Here is a 17,294-nt window from a genome sequence, read left to right as displayed (position 1 = left end):
GTTCTGTATATATGTTTAGCCATGCCCAGCGATAGATATGATTTAAAATATTTGATAACTGTTATTTTCAAACTTGTATTGGACATGCTATATTTGTGCTTTATTTACTTGCCCGTTCTGTGGAACTGATGTGGATTAAACAGCATTTTTCAGACTCAGTGACTGAGCCCAGAGAGAGATCGATTCAGTGCAGACCCAGTTATCTAGGAGTTCCGTAGTTGGTCAGGTAAGATTAGTATTTTCTTTCGATCTTGTATATGTGTACTTTTGTTAGACTCCAGATGTATATATATACATATATGGATCAGTTTGGTTATTTAGTTTTGCTTTGGTATTGATTTATATTCTGTACCATTGATATCTGATCTAACGTGATTCGGTTTCGAGATTTGGCCTCGCACGCATGCGAGGCTCGCCCTAGCACGTGTGTGGCACCTGCCACGTGTTCCGAGAGTCTTGGGGAGTGACAGACAATGTGGCCTGCCACATAATGATCAGGTCCGTTGATCTGTTGGCCACTACTAACCAGCCTTGTCGATATTTCTATGTGATAGGTTCATCAAGAATTAATGCATCTTTTAAAATCAAAAGAAGTGCTTAGATTTAGAAGGCGTTTTTTCTATGCAAGAGTTGATCAATGTTTTGTACCCTAAAATGGGATAGGACCATGTTTTCTTATCCTTTTTTGAGTAGGCAAGGAGGTGAGTTAGGCAAACCATGATCAGATTAATTAAAAGAAAGAAAAATGCATCTTAAGATACCCATTCCCACTCTAATCATCTTGAATAAGCTCATGAAGCTCAAAGAGGGTGGTTATCAATTCCTTTACATGGACTAGGAGTGTCAATTGATATTTCGAGTAATTTTTTGTCCTTTTTTGGATCTTATTTTCAGGGGTAAGTCTATGTACATCTAGCCCTCCCCAGACCCCGCAATGGCGGGAGCCTCGTGCACTGGGCCACCCTTTTGGATCTTATTTTCAGTGTCGGAGTGATTAATAATTTTGTTCATCAGAGTGTCTTAGGTCCTACCTACATTGTACGCAGGTAAACTGTCTACACAGGTTCAATCCCAGCTTAACTACCTAACAAAAATAGAATTTTGGAAAAGGGAGATGATTTTTTCACCCCCCACCCAATGGATGGTACACCCCCCTTTTACGTGAATTGTGGGCCGACTTTAACACTTTTCGACGTCAAATCACTTTCCGACTTTAACACTTTTCCCTACAGAGGGGGTGAAAAAATCATCTCCCTTTGGAAAATTGTTGGAATGTTATGTCCACCATTAGTATGTAGACATAGTTTAATCAAATCAGTCCATAATCCCTAACCTGCGCATAATCTAAAATTCACAAAAGAATCAATCTGAACTGTTAATTCCTGACTTCTCCTTTTGGCTCTTCTTGATAAATACAATAGCTAGCAAAAGCACAAAATTAATTGTGGGCCCCACATAACTCGGTGATCCAAAACATTCATATGCAAGGCCCCACTATGGATCAGCCATTCTTTAGCAACATAGTCCATCCAACTATCCTAGCTCTATGACTTGTGAAGACTTGTGACCCATTGCTCTTTATTTTCTAACCATCCATTTAATGGGAACAAATCAAGGGTTTTGGATGAATAATCTGCTGGATTCTTGCGTAGTTGGGTCATAGCCCATTTATTCTTGGGGCACAATAGGTGAACAGTTTGGATCATCGAACGAGTGGTCCCCACTAGTATTTTCTCCTAACATATGAAAGCTTTTCAAGATCTACTTGTCACTTCATAAACCCTTCTTAATCTAACGCCGCTTTTCATTCTTTTCTCGCTTCATAAATAAAGCCCCTGTCACAATTCCTTTCTCCAACGTGCTTTTATACGTCTCTCTCTTTCCTAATTTATAGTTTCTTTCCTAATGGGAAATGATATCAACACTACCGTATTTTGATGATCGCATTCCTCACTTCATTAAAAAAAGTACAGTATGGCCCGCACCATAGGATGATCCAAACCGTCCATTAGATGGGCCACAGCCTAAATAGGTTCTGCCCCAAAAATCATTTCCATAGGTTGACCCTAACCCTCCGATCTATAGAGGGTTAGGACCTACCCTCTAATATTCAATCCCGCTATAGATCGGATGGTTATGATCAACCGATGGAAATGATTTTTGGGGCACAACCTACTTAGGCTGTGGCCCATCTAATGGACGGTTTGGATCATCCTATGGTGAGGGCCATACCATACTTTTTAACAAAGTCAGAAGTTCGATCATCAAAATACGGTAATGGTGATATCATTTTCCTTTCGAATTTATAGTTTCTTTCCTAATTTGTAGTTTCTTTCTATGCAATCAAATTCGACTTCCCTCACTCTTCCCACCACTAGATAAATAACACAAACGCAAATCTTTGAACTCCTTCCTTTAGTCCTCTGTTTTCTTTCGAACCTCAATCTCCTTCACCAACATATTTTCCTCAAATTTCACCAAATCAACTTCAACAGCAATGAGAGAAGAGGCCTCTTTTATCCAGCCACCCTCAATAGCATTGAAAGAAGAGACTCAAGCAAGGAACTGAGTTTTTTGTTGTTTGATTTGATCTTTTCTCCATATGGTTTTCTTTCTTTGACATGTGAAGCGTAAACTGAGATTATTACTATTTGATTGAATTTTCTCCTTCTGGGTTTCTTTTTCTTCTTTGAAATTTATAGTACATAGACTCGTTCTTTAACCTTTGAGGTAGGAGTCAGCATATTTCTATTCGATTGAATTTTGTCCACATGGGTTTGTTTGTTTCTTTCTTTGAAATTAATAGTGTAAAAAATCGACGGATAAAGGTCCAATCAAAATCCATGATCAAAAGCAAGATAAAACAAACCACAATTGCAACCCATAAAGAACACACTCGTTTTACTCTCGGCACAAAGACCTACTTGCACGGGCAATCCAAGAGAAAATATTCTACTAATCAAGAAGTTACAAAGATTACAATAGGCTCCTCAATCGATCCAACACTCGATCGATTCCCAAATCATTCCCTTGCAACCCTCAACAAAATCCCTTTCTGACTTCACACAAGAGAATACAAATCTTTCTCTTACCTCTCGTATATACGAGATTCGCCGCCGTCCTCCTTTTCCAAGTTAGAGAACCCAAGGAAAAATCACCTCTCTCTCTCTCTCTCTCTCTCTCTCTCTCTCTCTCTCTCTCTCTCTCTCTCTCTCTCTCTCCCAAGAAAGCCAAAATCGTAGCCGTTCTTCTCTTCTTTCCCTTTTCCAAGAGGCACAGAATGTAGACTTTTCCTTTGTGGCAAAAGTTGAAAGTCTTATTATAATTCAAAATTATGTAATTTACCAAGTTAATCATTTGGCTTTTGTGGGCTTTGAAAAAAAATCATCTCCCTTTGGAAAAATGTTAGAATGTTATGTCCTATGTCACAAATATCTCTGGTATTTTCAAAATATAGCATTTTTATCGCGAGATTTTGATCAAACGACAAAATTCCAAACTAATCCCGAGATTTTAAAAATATAGCGATATTTTCATTTTTATCATAAAATATCCCGATAATATCCCGATATTTTTACGATATTTTTATTTTATATATTTTTCTTAAATTTAATATTTTTTATAATTTAAATTTTACCGTTTATTTCCCGTTATAAACCCGAAAAAAAATAATAAAAATTAATATATCCCGAGATTTTCCCTTGCCGAGAAATTCCCGAGAACGACATTTGTGACATAGTTTATGTCCACCATTAGTGTGTAGACATAGTTCATTCAAATTAGTCCATAATCCCTAACCTGTGCATAAAGCAGAATTTGTGGCTATCCTAGAAGAGCTCTAAATTGAAGATACTTCTGCCAAAAAACGCTATAAACATATAGCTACCATCCTCCAAAATATGTCCTCTCCTCAGAAACGGGCACTATGCAGTGTAATCTATATGTAAAAATTGGTCCATCTTCTATCTTTTAGAGAGAGATTACTTTGGCTGTTATAGGGACCAGAAGACAGTCTTTACTGAGATGTTTGTTCTTTTATGTATTAATTTTACCTGGGTATCATGCTGAGTTCTTGATCTATGATCAATTTTTTTATCAATAAATCAAAACTCCATACAAAATAAAAGGATCAAATAAGAGATGGGAAAGTAGAGCTCTTCGCCAATCAAATAATCATCCTATGCACATTTAGTTTAAGAATGACTCCTAAATATGTGATCAATTGTTGAGTTATTCAGGCAGAGACAGAAAGCCAGATGATAAAATTACTCAAAAATTCTAAAGTAGCCAAATGTAAGACTAAAAACCATAAAAGAAAGAGAAGAATATACGAAGAAATCATTTACAAATCCTTACCGCATATGAAATCACTGCTTATGCCAACATCTGGAAGGATGTCCCGTATTTTGTGCACAAGATCCAAGTACGCCTCTCTAGTATATCCCCGACGCATTCTTTCAAGTACTGTTGTACTCCCAGTTTGCGCTGGCAAATGAATACTTTTGCAGATATTATATCTGTCCCGCATTAGAGATAGCAATTCATTTGGAAAATCTTTAGGATGTGGGGATGTAAATCTGAACCGCATCTCTGGAAATTCAGTGGATAGTCTATCCAAGAGATCAGAAAAGCGCAAACCCATATTCTTCACTTTGGATATGCTTGAAAATCCTTCACTAAATCTCCAATTAGCCCCTGGCTCAACATCTTTATTATCCCCGGAAGCATCATTATAACTGTTAACATTCTGACCAAGGAGCATAACTTCTTTCACGCCCTCCCTCCAAAGCTCACCAACCTCTCTTACAATTGATTCCACTGGACGAGATCTCTCTCTACCTCGAGTGAAAGGTACAATGCAAAAGGAGCACATATTATTGCATCCCCTCATTATAGAGACAAATGCCGTAACAGAATTGCTCGAGATCCGTACTGGACTAATATCGGCATATGTTTCTTCAAGAGAAAGGAGAGTGTTGATACCCCTTTGACCATAGTCAACCTCTTCTAATAAACGGGGCAAGTCCCTGTATGCATCGGGCCCACAGACGACATCAACCATCTTATCTGAATCAAGTATCTTATCTTTCAACCTCTCGGCCATGCAACCCAACACAACCACTTTTGGGGGATGTGTAGACTGTGATCTTCCAATAGCCACATTACTCTTCCATTGCCTTTTCAGAAACCAGAAGTAATTCAGCCTCTGCCAGACCTTCTGTTCTGCATTGTCCCGGATAGCACAAGTATTGATAAAAATAATCTCGGCACTCTCTGGATCCTCCACAACTTCCGAGTATCCGGATTTCTTCATGATAGACAGGACAACCTCCATGTCATTAATATTCATTTGACATCCATAAGTCTCATGATAGATACGGCCTCTGGAAGGTATAGAAGAAGCTGATACAAGACTAGACAAAAAATACAAGTCAGAGTTTTATCTTACACCAGGGCACTATATAAAAGGCTGAGTAAAGATGAATGTGAAGAACATAACTTTATAGCATATTTTTGATCATATGTTTTCAAGGATCACCTCATAATTACATAAAACTTGCCCATATAACTAGTAAACAGTGTTCATCAACAGAACTACCATATTCATCTTATGTGCTATTAAAATATGCTGGAAAATGGTTGATACTGCAAATAATTTTGCCTTAATAAGACAATATGATGCTGCCAATAACGAACTGAAAATCATCACAACATATGTAAGAAGAAGAAGAAAGAGCAAGATGGAAAAAGGATCCCATGGGAAACCATATGTCAACATGACATGAGATGATCAAGCAGGAGGGTCCCACATGATCAGAAAGGACTGAAAAGCTCCAGAACCTGCTGTTTTGAGGTGCTGTGCATTACGAGTAATTTTCCAGAGATTTTTTGAATAGTTTAAATAGGTACTTGAGGAGTCCTTATTGAAGATAGATTGCACAGCATGCAAACACAGAAATTGTGACGATGCAGGACTAAATAAAATTCTACAGCAGATTTCTGAATTACTTTGGTAGGAAAAGATTCTCCAACATGAAAACCAAATGGGATTGAAAATCATGAGATCTTGAAAGTTTTAGTTGATTTAGAACTACTTTCCTTCATAGAAGTCTGTTCTGATTTTTATTTTGGAAACCTTAGTTTTTCTTTCTTGGGTTACATTAAGATTGTTGTCAGCTTAGGATTGCTTGTTTATATTGGAATATTGATGTTTTTTATAATGCTCCTTTTTGCTGGAGCTTTTCACTTCGTTGTCCTAGTTTCTGAGTTTCTGAGTTTCAGAACTTGAAGTTCATTTGCTGCCAGTTCCTCTTAATCCTACAAGTTGCTGCCAATTCCTTTCATCTGCTGCTTGTTCAAACAGTACAATCCATTAAGATGACATCTGATTTGAGACAGATTTCTTCGAGGTTTATTTCAGACCCTATGGGTTCACGTCACAGAAATTATAGTTAGCCAAAATTTGATAGCTTTGAATCCATCATCATTCATGTCTAAGATTTTCAGATTTCTGAATTTTACTGAGCGTGAAATTGGTATCTCCAGGAAATTCAGGATGATGAAGTTTCTTCATTGACCAGAAGTGATGTGGATCAGCTGCAGAAGCTTTTTTTTTTTAATGATCATAAAAATTCCATTGATAGATGAAGGGACCAAGATGGTCATACATCAATAGAAGAGAAGAAAGAAGATATGGGAGACAGAGGGAAAGATACAGAAATGAAATAAGAACGCAGCAGACACTTAGGGTGTAAATGATCAAATAACTCCACTTCCTCCATTGAAACCCCCCTTCTCACAAGCCCACCTGCTACACTGTTTGCCGACCTCTTGACGTGGCAGAAGGAGATCTCCATTGCCCCCGTCCAGTCGAGAATCTCATCAAAAATACGATCAAATCTCCATGGGCAACCAAGCAATCTGCTAAGCCATCTTATCACCTTAATGGAACCCCACTCTACCACAATTTTGTCCCATCAACCCTCCGCCAATAATTTTATACCTTGATGAGCCGCTGTCAACTCTCCTCACAAGCAATCGGCGATGCCAATGGGGCCCACGAAAGCCCAAATCACAAACCTTTCATGATCTCTCAAAACCCAACCAATACCCGTCGGGCCGGAGTTCCCAAAGCTCAAACCATCAAGAGTTAAGTTTTAGGAAACCCGACGACGGGGCACCCATGCCACCAAGACCTTAGTGTGCCGATCTGTACTATCGCAAGTCCCTCGCCAATCATACCAAAGGTCAAAAGTTGAAACAAACATAAAAGACGTCAGGGTCCTCGATGAAGCGATAACATGGGCTACCACTTTATAGTAGAGGAAGGTGGCATTCTTAGAGGAGCCCTCAAATATTCTTGCATCCCTCTCCTTCCAGAGAACCCACAAGATTGCCATCAACGAGGCATTCCAAAGTATTAGAGCTGCTCTTTTTCCAGCTGCAGAAGCTTTTCTTCACTAGAATTAGATCCTGGACAGATGGTGATAAGGGAAGCTCTGATACCAGATGATGTGGATCAGAGGCGAGAAGCTGCATTCAACTGTAGGAACACTAAAAGTTTGAAAGGAAACTAATTCACAGTTTTGTCGAAGCCTAAATCCTGTTCGATTTGTATTCGGAACCACGCTTATTCGTTGGAAGACTTATGGCAATGGATCCGAAATCATCATAGGTTCCGCAGGTTTTATATAGAAGTATTTTCGCAGATCTTGTGCAAGTAGAAAATGTCTTAAGCGAAGAGGTGTATATTTCTCTCTCGAGTTATGTGCGATCAATGGTAGGTCTTCAAGAAATGATCTTCACATTACTCAGCTAAGTTCCGAGCAGAATTCTGCTAAATTTTGCTAGTTCGTATGGATCTTTGAAGGATGAAATCAAGAAATCAATATGAACACAGATAGTAGGAATTTAAGCCAAGATAATTGGAATTTCAGAGAAAACCGAGAGAGAAAGAGTATAGCTAAGATCAGAGGTGATCTCCTGAATCTTCCTTGACTGCGGTCTGTAAATGAAGATCAGAATCTTGCAATTCCGTTAGATCCTCGAAGAGCTATAAAAGATAGTAGCTCAAGTGAAGCATCAGGGAGAGATCTGAGGTGAATTCAATCTTATAGGAATGATCTATGGCAGTCAACTTGAGATCAAAATCTGAAAGAAATCTCAGATCTGACCTGAGCACGAGTTCTCCATGAATATTATTATGAATTTCAGTATTAAAAATTGAATTGGAATTCGTAAGAAAAGGAAAAAAAGCAGGACATAAGTGATCGGACTTCAAGGACTGTTATTGAAACAGAAATTTGACTCGTGTCTAAAAAATACAAAATAAAGGGTAGAATGGACTGATAGGATGACATTACGGATAAAAAGAGGGATAATTGGAGAAATGGTTCTCATTTCTCACCTCAAAGGGCCATACGCCCAGCTCCAAGGGAGCTGCTCTGAGACTTTCACACGAACCGTTTTTTCTTCTCCAAGAACTCCTTTGTTTTTCACCAAACTCCGAGAAGTCCCCAAACGAGATCCATCACCTCTATTTATAGAGGATGGAAGGAGCTGTAGAATCTTTCAAGTACATAACACCTAGGATGCCGTGTGTCATCACTTAACATGGTGAGTCCAGCACTCCAGCTGCCGTGGTCCCCATGCCAAGTGGCAAATGGTAAAATGTATAGTGGTTGTGGTGATCCCCTTCTTGACACATCGGCCCTCACTATCTTTCCCCTTTTATTTCCTCAAATTATAAGAGTTACCCCTACTTGGAGTCAACTGAGCTTGTTAGATTGGGAAACACCATTGATGACGCCCAATATTTGACTGCATGAACTAGCTTCGCAGAACCTGTAATCCTGCACTCACAAAAAAAGCGTTAGCGGGCCCGGAGTTGTGGCTCCGGATGGCCACTTCGACACTCAAGTCAGAGACGGGCAATCACAGACATTAGACGGGGAATGGGAGAGGGCTAAGTCAAGTTACCAGACCAAAAAGGGAGAGAGGGAGAGTTGGATCATTTTGCTTGAGTGCGTAGTCCCCTCTTTATAGGGGTGGAGATCCACGATCTCAAAGATATCAATCATGCCTTTCATTTCGCCCACGTGGAGCGTGATGGCGAGAGAATAAGATCGTGGAGACATCAATCATACATTAGATTTAACCCACGTGGAGCTTGATAGCTGGCGAATAAGTACGTGGAGATGTGATTTCCGATGATTCTGGGCGAAGATTGTGGATGGTGATTTAGACGGGATGTCTTGAATTCAAAAACCGTGCTTTACGTGTAACGGCCGTCCGGATTTCCCGTTTGGGGGTGTGACCCATGCGATTGTGTTTGATTCCCTTGGTGGTTCGGTACTGCTCAAGGAAGAAGTATCAAGGAGGTTTGATTAATGTTCATTACCGAGTGTTGCTGAGGGGACTGCTCCGATCCGTCTGAATAGTGGAGGAGGGGCTTGAGGTTCGGTGCCGTACATTCCGATTTTACCCATAACATACTACCCCCTACTTTCTTGTCCCTTTGTAAGGGTCAAGGAAGTAGCTAAATCTTCAAGTAGTGGGCCGGTGCCGATCCTCTAGAGGTGATGGAGTCGAAGCGTCTTCCTCGGGAATCGGCGGGTAGATTCAATGTCACATCATTTAACAGGCGCGTTATACTACCCTTAAGGTTTTTCGGGAAACGGCGGAAACATTTAATGTCCCACCTATTTTTCACATGTTTTTTCAAAAAACGGGTCGGGCTATTATTTCCCGCTTTATGGGAGATTTCAAAAATCGGCGGGACATTAAATCCCGCTCGATTTTTTCGCCTGGTGACCCTTATAAAAGAGAGGTGAGGGAGAGAGATATCCGTCATCTCTTTCTTTTTCTTTTCCCCCCCTTATCGTTTTTCTGCTGAAAATGTCTCAAGAGGCCGCCGGTGACGATCAACTAGGGGCGATAGTCCCGGTGGTGGAAGTGGAGTCGCTTTCGGACGGGGATGGCGGAAACCCTCTCGTTGCTAGGGAACCGGTGGCCCATAGAACAAGGAGGTCGCAAAGGCCGAAAGGATCGCCAGCGGTGGAGCCTAGTCCACCGGAAACGGTAACTCCGGTGGCGGTGGCTTCTTCATCGGCCGCAACTGAGGGGGAGAATCGCGGCCCCCAAAGTAAGAAGAAACGGAAGGCGGAGACCCCAGAACATTCGGGTTCTACCGTTGCCAGGGATTTCCTTGCTCCTGGTGACGTTCCCCACTTTGTTGCCAATTATAAGCGGTCCCTGAAGCATACCATGGAGAGAGGACACGGGGTGGCGGATCAACTTCTCCAGCAAGGCTTGGAGGTTCTCCGGCTGAGGGCCAAAGTCGAGAAGTTGGAGATGGAGAACGAGGCCCTGAAGGTGATGCTGCAAGGAGTGATAGAAGGTGGCACGAGGGTCGGCTCCGCGTCGCCCGGTCTCGAGCCTCATCTGGAGGCGAATTCACCGAAGGAGGACCCTAAAGAGGATCCGGAAGAAGATCCGGAGGAAGATCTGGGCGAATGATAGGACCTTCGGCCACGACCTTGGCACAGTCGGTTTTGAAGCCTCCTTCCGAGGCAAAGAAGATCATGCCAAGTGGGTGCCATGGCGATGCTGAGGTCCAATGTCCGGTAGCGCTTGGCGGTTCACCAGACGTATGATACTGAAGCTCCGGGCGTCGATTCTTCACAGTTTCCTTCCGTCTTTTGTAGTTAGTCGCAGTTTTAGTAAGGCACCGAATGTATTTTCCTTTTCTTGTATCTGGACTAGAAGCCCACCTTTTGTAAAAGTTCTTTTACTTGTGAATAAAAGGATTTTCGTTATTTCCTACGTTTCCTTGTCATGTTTTTATACAACGCCCACAGTAGCTCGTAGATGTATTGTGAACATACTATTTAATAATAATCGGAATCGACCATCATGACTTGCGTATCACATTACGAGGGACTATCGTTTCAATTGGAATTACACCCTTGGCACAAATGAGCAGTTTCGGTCCCGATCGTACTCTAACCTTGGCGTGGACGTAATACTGCTTGGGCGTGTCGTATGGTCTTCTTCTTTCACCAAACGATATTCGGAACCGGATGACGCTTTGCTTTGTAAGTGCTTGTTAACACGTCCTGAAGGGTACTTCGAGGAGACACGTGTGACGATCGCGACTCTTGGGAAATGGCGGTTTGGCGCTTTAAACAATAATGATGAAACGACGTATTAATGGTCTCGATATCTGTGCTCGTATTACGGGGCGCCACGTGTCGCATAACGTCAGAGTGACGTGACTTTTGAGTTTCCCGCGCGTGGACCTATAAAAGCCCGCCCGTTTTTTCTTTTTCCTTATAGTTTCTCTCTCTTTCTCTTCTTCCCTCATTCCGGCGAGGCACTCGCTGTTTTCCTAGTGATTCATTTCCTTTTTCTGCCAAAATCTCCCTTTTAACTTCGTCCCTTTGCGTTAACCAGAGATTTGGAAGGCTCTAAGCTTTTTTCTCGGCTTGATTTCCCCTTTCTTTCAAGGTGCTGGTTCGTCTTCTCCGGCGAGCTTCACGGTTTCCTTCCTCCAATCTCACCGGTGCGTTTCTCAACCCAAACTTTTCATTTTGTTTCTTTAAAGTAATAATGTCGGAGAATACGGATTCACAAAATCGGTCGATTGAGCCTGTGGGGATGGAGGAATCGTCCCCTTCTCCTCAAGTCTCGCCGGAAATAGAAGCGGAGAGTGTACTAGAGCGACCGTCGGAGATGGAAGCGGAGAGCGCTTTGGGGCGACCGTCGGAGATAAGGCCTAAAATTAGGGCCAAGGAAGTTGGCGGTGGCACGACGGTCGCAAAGAGCGGAGGGTCCATGAAGAGGGTAGCGCCACGGCCAAGAAAGGAAGTAGATCCGATTCTTCCCGTCGAACCTCCTCAAAGTCAGTTCCGAGCGATGCTCCCGTAATTGCCGCTTTGAGGGAGGATAGGAGTAATTCTCGCTCGGCACCGATGGATGTTCAGGCCAAAATTCTGGCCCAGGAATCTGTGGAACTTCATAAGCCTCGGGTGCCCCATGGCGGGGTATACCGCCCTAAGGTAGCCATGAGTTCAGTAGGTATCCTTCAACCTTCGAACCTCGACCGTATGCGGGAGAAGTATCACATTCCGGATGATTATGAAGTTCGGCTTCCCACTCCTGATGAACGGGCGTGTAGCAGCAGCGTGGAGGGGGAGACGGCCTTTTATAAGGAGGTTATTGAAGCAGGTGTCCGCTTCCCTCTCTATCTGATTCTGATAGACTTTTTTTATTTCTTTGGTCTGGCACCGTCCCAGATTTTTCCAAATGGGTGCAGGGGTTTGTTGGCGTACGTAGTGAAAAGTAAAATGGTGAAAGCCCCCTATCCTTGGATATTATTCGGAAATGTTTCCTTTTGAAGATGAAAGGGGACTAGGTAGATGTGGCCCAACGGCGGACACTGATGATCATGGGCGGGGCTCCCTCTTCTATTAAAAGGTGGAAGAATAAGTTCTTCTTTGTGAAACCGCCTCAAACAGCCGGGTGGCGATTCCCCTTTGATTGGAGAGAGCCCAACGAGGAGAAAATGGAGTTGAGGTTTTCTTTAGGGACCTTGAGTCAGCTAGTTTTCAATGATGTCGTGGGTAGGGTATAGACGTGGGAAAGGAGGGGTTTGACGTTCGGGCTTTCAAATCCGAACAAGTATTGGTGAAATTTGGTTTAAGCAACGTTGTGCTAGACTCGGAGGATGATGCTTGGAGTGAAGGTGACGAAGGGAGGGAGGAATACGACACAAGCGCTGACGAAAGTCAGTCTCGTGATTCTCTTTTTCGACCTTCTTTTCCGTATTTTTGCTCGTTTCCCTTTTATTGTGTCGTGATTTGTTTCCTAGATTTATCGCAGGAATGGCGGCACAAGGGTCGGGCGCTAATATTTCTGCCTTGGCCATGGAAGAAGCGAGGAGATTGAAGGCCGAGGAAGCGGCTCGGCAAAAACAGGATAGAGCCATGAAGCGCTAGGCAGCTAAGGCCGGCAAAGGGTCGGCCCTGGCCGTGGGGACCCAGGATGCCGCTTCTCCGGAGAAGTCCGCGCATAGCAAACGGCAAGCAGAAATGTTGGAGAAGAAGGTGCGTGCTCTTAATTTTCCCAATATCTTTTAGGCTCTGCAAATACTGACCTTCTCTCTTTTGGCCTACAGTTGTCAGATATTTGTGCTCACACCTCGCGACGCATAGACAAGTACCAATCTCTTTACACTCACGCATCCATAGACTCCAAGTTTCCAGTTGAGAGGCTGGAAGGACCACCGGGAACCGAACTTTCCGAGGGAGAGGATTACGAGGTGACCGAAACGAACGTGGCGGATCCGGTGGTTGCCTCTCCGGATGTGGAATCCTCTGTGCCGCCTGTCATTGTACCTTCTACTAGAGAGGATGTGTAGGGACAGGGCCCTTGCAATTCTCTTTTACTTTTTTCTCATGAACTGGTCCGTAAAAACCTTAACTTTATTTTGGTGTGTGGTGGAAGGGTTCGTCCTTCGAGGCGATCCCTACGCATGGTGGTGCTTTTGAAACACTTTTACCTTTTGCTGGTGATAGTAAATTTTTTCTTGATTCTGGCGAAATATTTAGATGCTTTACCGAGCCTCTTGGGGCATCGGTTTATGGGATGTATCTTCTAAGTAGATGACGCTCTACCGAGCCTCCCGGGGCATCAGTTTATGGGTCGTATCTTTCAAATAGATAGACTCTCTACTGGGCCTCTTTGGGCACTGGTTTATGGCTCGTATCTTTTAAGTAGATAGACGTTGTACTGAGCCTCTTGGGGCATCGGTTTATGGGTCGTATCTTTTAAGTAGATAGACGCTCTACCGAGCCTCTTGGGGCATCGGTTTATGGGTCGTATCTTTCAAATAGATAGACTCTCTATCGGGCCTCTCTAGGGGTTTATGGGTCGTATCTTTTAAGTAGATAGACGCTCAACCGAGCCTCTTGGGGCATCGGTTTATAGGTCGTATCTTTCGAGTAGATAGACGCTCTACCGAGCCTCTTGGGGCATCGGTTTATGGGTCGTATCTTTCAATCTTCGTTCATAACTTGTTTAATGTGGAGATTTGTCGATGTTGGGAGGTAATCGTTCTTGCGGATGGAGAGTCGAGAAGGAGATTTTATTACTTGAGGGGAATGATTACATGTCTGCAATATCATAAAGACAAAGAACAAACACGAAGATTTATTGGAAATAAGAAAATGAAAACGAATTGCATTCTTGCCTACTGGTAGAATTTCTTCAAATTCGAAATGTGCCAAGGGCAGGGAATGGAGTTGCCCTCTAAGTCTTCCAATTGGTACAACCCTGGATGGAGAGTGCGTGAGACGCGGTAGGGTCCTTCCCAAGTGGAAGCCAATTTTTCGGAGTTGCGAGGGTCGGAGACTTCGGACCGTCGGAGCACCAAGTCGCCCGCTCTTACTGATCTCTCCTTCATCTTAGAGTTGTAGTATCGGGCGACCCTGTGTTGATACGAGGCCATCCTGACTCGAGCCTTTTCTCTGGTTTCTTCAACGAGGTCGAGGCTGCTCCTCAGGTAATTGGGATTGGTCCTTTCATTGTATGCCTCAAGCCTCGGAGAATGGGCTCCAATCTCAACGGGTATGACTGCGTCTACTCCGAAGGCGAGGTTGAATGGTGATTCTCCTGTCGCGGTCCTGGGAGTGGTTCGATAGGCCCACAGGAGATTCGGTAATTCTTCCGCCCATAAGCCTCGGGCATTTTCTGCGCGTTTCTTCAACCCCTGTAAGAGAGTTCGGTTGGTCACTTCAACTTGTTCGTTGGCTTGTGGATGACCGACTGAGGTGAATCGTTGGTCGATACCGAGTTTCCCGCAAAAATCTTTGAATCTTCGGCTCGCAAATTGGGTCCCGTTGTCGGTCACAAGAACCCGCGGAATACCGAACCTGCAAATGATATCATGATAGAAGAAGTTTTCCGTTTCTTTGGAAGTATTCTTTACTGCCTTGGCTTCGGCCCATTTGGTGAAATAGTCGATGGCGACGTACATCATTCGGTGCCCCTTGGTCGAGTTAGGAAAAGGTCCTAATAAATCCATTCCCCACATCGCAAACGGGACTGGATTGGAGATGGGTTTGTAGGGAACTGCGGGTAGACGGGATACGGTAGCGAACTTCTGGCATTGTTCGCATTTCCTAACAAAATCAGAAGCGTCTTGCTAGAGGGTTGGCCAGAAAAAACCTCGACGGAGGATCTTGTGAGCCAATACCTTCCCTCCCGAGTGATCGCCACAGATTCCTTCGTGGACTTCCCTCATGGCGAGCTCCGCGGCGGAGGGTCAGAGGCATTTCAACAAGGGCCATGAGAAGGAACGCTTATACAGCTTCTGTCCGTCGAGGATGTAATGGGCGGCCTTGGCAACCAAGCGTCAAGCTTCCTTTCTATCCGAGGGTACGATACCGTCTTTCAGGTATCGTATTATAGGGTCCATCCAGCTAGGTTCCTCGCTGAGTTGTACGACTTCTTCTCTCTCAACGCTAGGCTGGGGGAGAGTCTCGGTGTAGATGTTTCCTGGCTCAAACATTCCGGATGAGGCCATCTTGGAGAGTGCGTCGGGTATTTAAGGTTTGGGGAACCTGTACTATCTGGAATTCCTCAAAGGCAGAGATTTCCTTTCTTACCTTTTCCAGATATTTGACCATCTGTTCTTCTTTAGCTTCGCTGAAGCCATTTACTTGGCTGACTCCCAATTGCGAATCGTTGTGGACTCTGATCCGACTGACTTGTAATTCAGTGGCGAGAGCTATTCCCACGATCAAAGCTTCGTATTCCGCCTCGTTATTGGATGCTTTGAAATCTAGGCGTAGGGCGTACTCAGTAATAAAATTGTCTAGGCCTGTTATGACCAGGCCGGCACCACTGCCCCCAGCATTGGAGGAGCCATCCACGTACAGCATCCATAGTGGATTTTGGGTCTGCTGGGTCAGAGTCGGTTCTTCTTCGGCTGGGAGACTTACCCATAACAACCATCATTTGTGTTTTTCGTCTAGAGCCCATAATCTTGTTTCTAGCCCTTTTCCATTGGTTCATTTAGATGTGTATGGGGTCCTAACAGTGCCATCTCTTACTTGGAATTTAAGTATTGTATTATCTTTATAAATGATTATTCCAGAATGACTTAGTTATATTTAACAAAGGATACTGAATTTTTGTTATTTTTAAATCCGTCTATATGAAGTAATACACCTCATTCATTTGATGAGTTTGTGGTTGCTTATGGTATGATACCTCGGACATCATGCGCCAATAGCCCTCAAATGGAATGGCCAGAAGAAAAAACGTCATCTTGAGGTTACTCGTGCCTTGTTGTTTCACATGCAGATTTAAGTTTAATTGCAGTGATGCTCTTAAATGCATGTTTTTTTTATTAACTGAATGCCTTCGTCAGTTTTGAAAGGTCAACTTCCACACTGTCCATTTTCCTGGTACTTCTTAGTTTTCCATTCCCCCTCTTATTTTTTATTGTATTTGTTTAGTCCATCGGTTAGACTTGGCCTCTAATAAATTGGATTATCGTGCTGTCAAATGTGTGTTCTTGGGTTACTTCCACATTCAAGTGTTTCAATCATGTGCTGCTTCGTCATTATGTTTGTGTTGACATGACCTTTTTCTTAATTGATTCCCTAATTTTCTGATGAGATTCAGTTTGTTGATGAGGGTTTGTCTCTAATTCCTCTTCAATTTTTAGTTGCAGAGACTGGTAGTTGGGATTTTCAGTGAAGTTTCCAATGAAGTTATTTTGTGATAATCAGGTTGCATTGCACATTTCTTCTAATCCGATGCCCATGAGCATACCAGGCATATTGAAATTGACTGACACGTCATGAAAGAGAAGGTTTTACGTGGAGATGTATCTACACTGGCTGAAAATTTTGAAGATCAGCTAGCTGATGTGTTTACAAAATCATTGAATCGAAGATGTGTTGACTTCATTGATTCCAAGCTGGGATTATATGTTATATCGTTTCCAACGTGACGAGTATTAGAATATAATATGTTGTGTAGGGTGGTATTTTAGTCAAATCAGCATGTATTGTAAAAATGCATACAGATAGGCTAGTCCGCTAGTGATATTGGTACTGCCACGTTTGATAATTGCACTAGCTTATCTTGTCATTTTATTATTTAAACAGCTGTAAATGGCTTACAGTTCCCAAAAAGCTCTCAGAAGCCAATACGGTGCCAATATCAGTAGCCTATGTGTGTGTATATGTGCATACATACATTATTTATATATACACATGTGT

The 17,294-nt window shown here is 42.9% G+C and overlaps 1 protein-coding gene across 1 annotated transcript in view; it reads right to left on the bottom strand.

Moving 5' to 3' along the window:
* The window catches only part of LOC143887598 (Methylthiotransferase), a 50,261-nt gene that overhangs the window by 27,375 nt on the left and 5,592 nt on the right, over nt 1–17,294 (bottom strand). Inside the window, exon 2 of the mRNA XM_077391697.1 lies at nt 4,357–5,414. Within this exon, the coding sequence (XP_077247812.1) occupies nt 4,357–5,414 (1,058 nt within the window). The remainder of the gene's footprint in view (nt 1–4,356; nt 5,415–17,294) is intronic.

The sequence above is a fragment of the Tasmannia lanceolata genome, unplaced genomic scaffold (genome assembly GCF_043159265.1).
Source record: "Tasmannia lanceolata isolate RefF3 unplaced genomic scaffold, GAP_Taslan_0.1 ptg000012l, whole genome shotgun sequence".
In the NCBI taxonomy this organism is placed as follows: Eukaryota; Viridiplantae; Streptophyta; class Magnoliopsida; order Canellales; family Winteraceae; genus Tasmannia; species Tasmannia lanceolata.
Note: the sequence above shows the minus strand (reverse complement) of the source record. Positions and strands in the feature narration are given on the sequence as shown.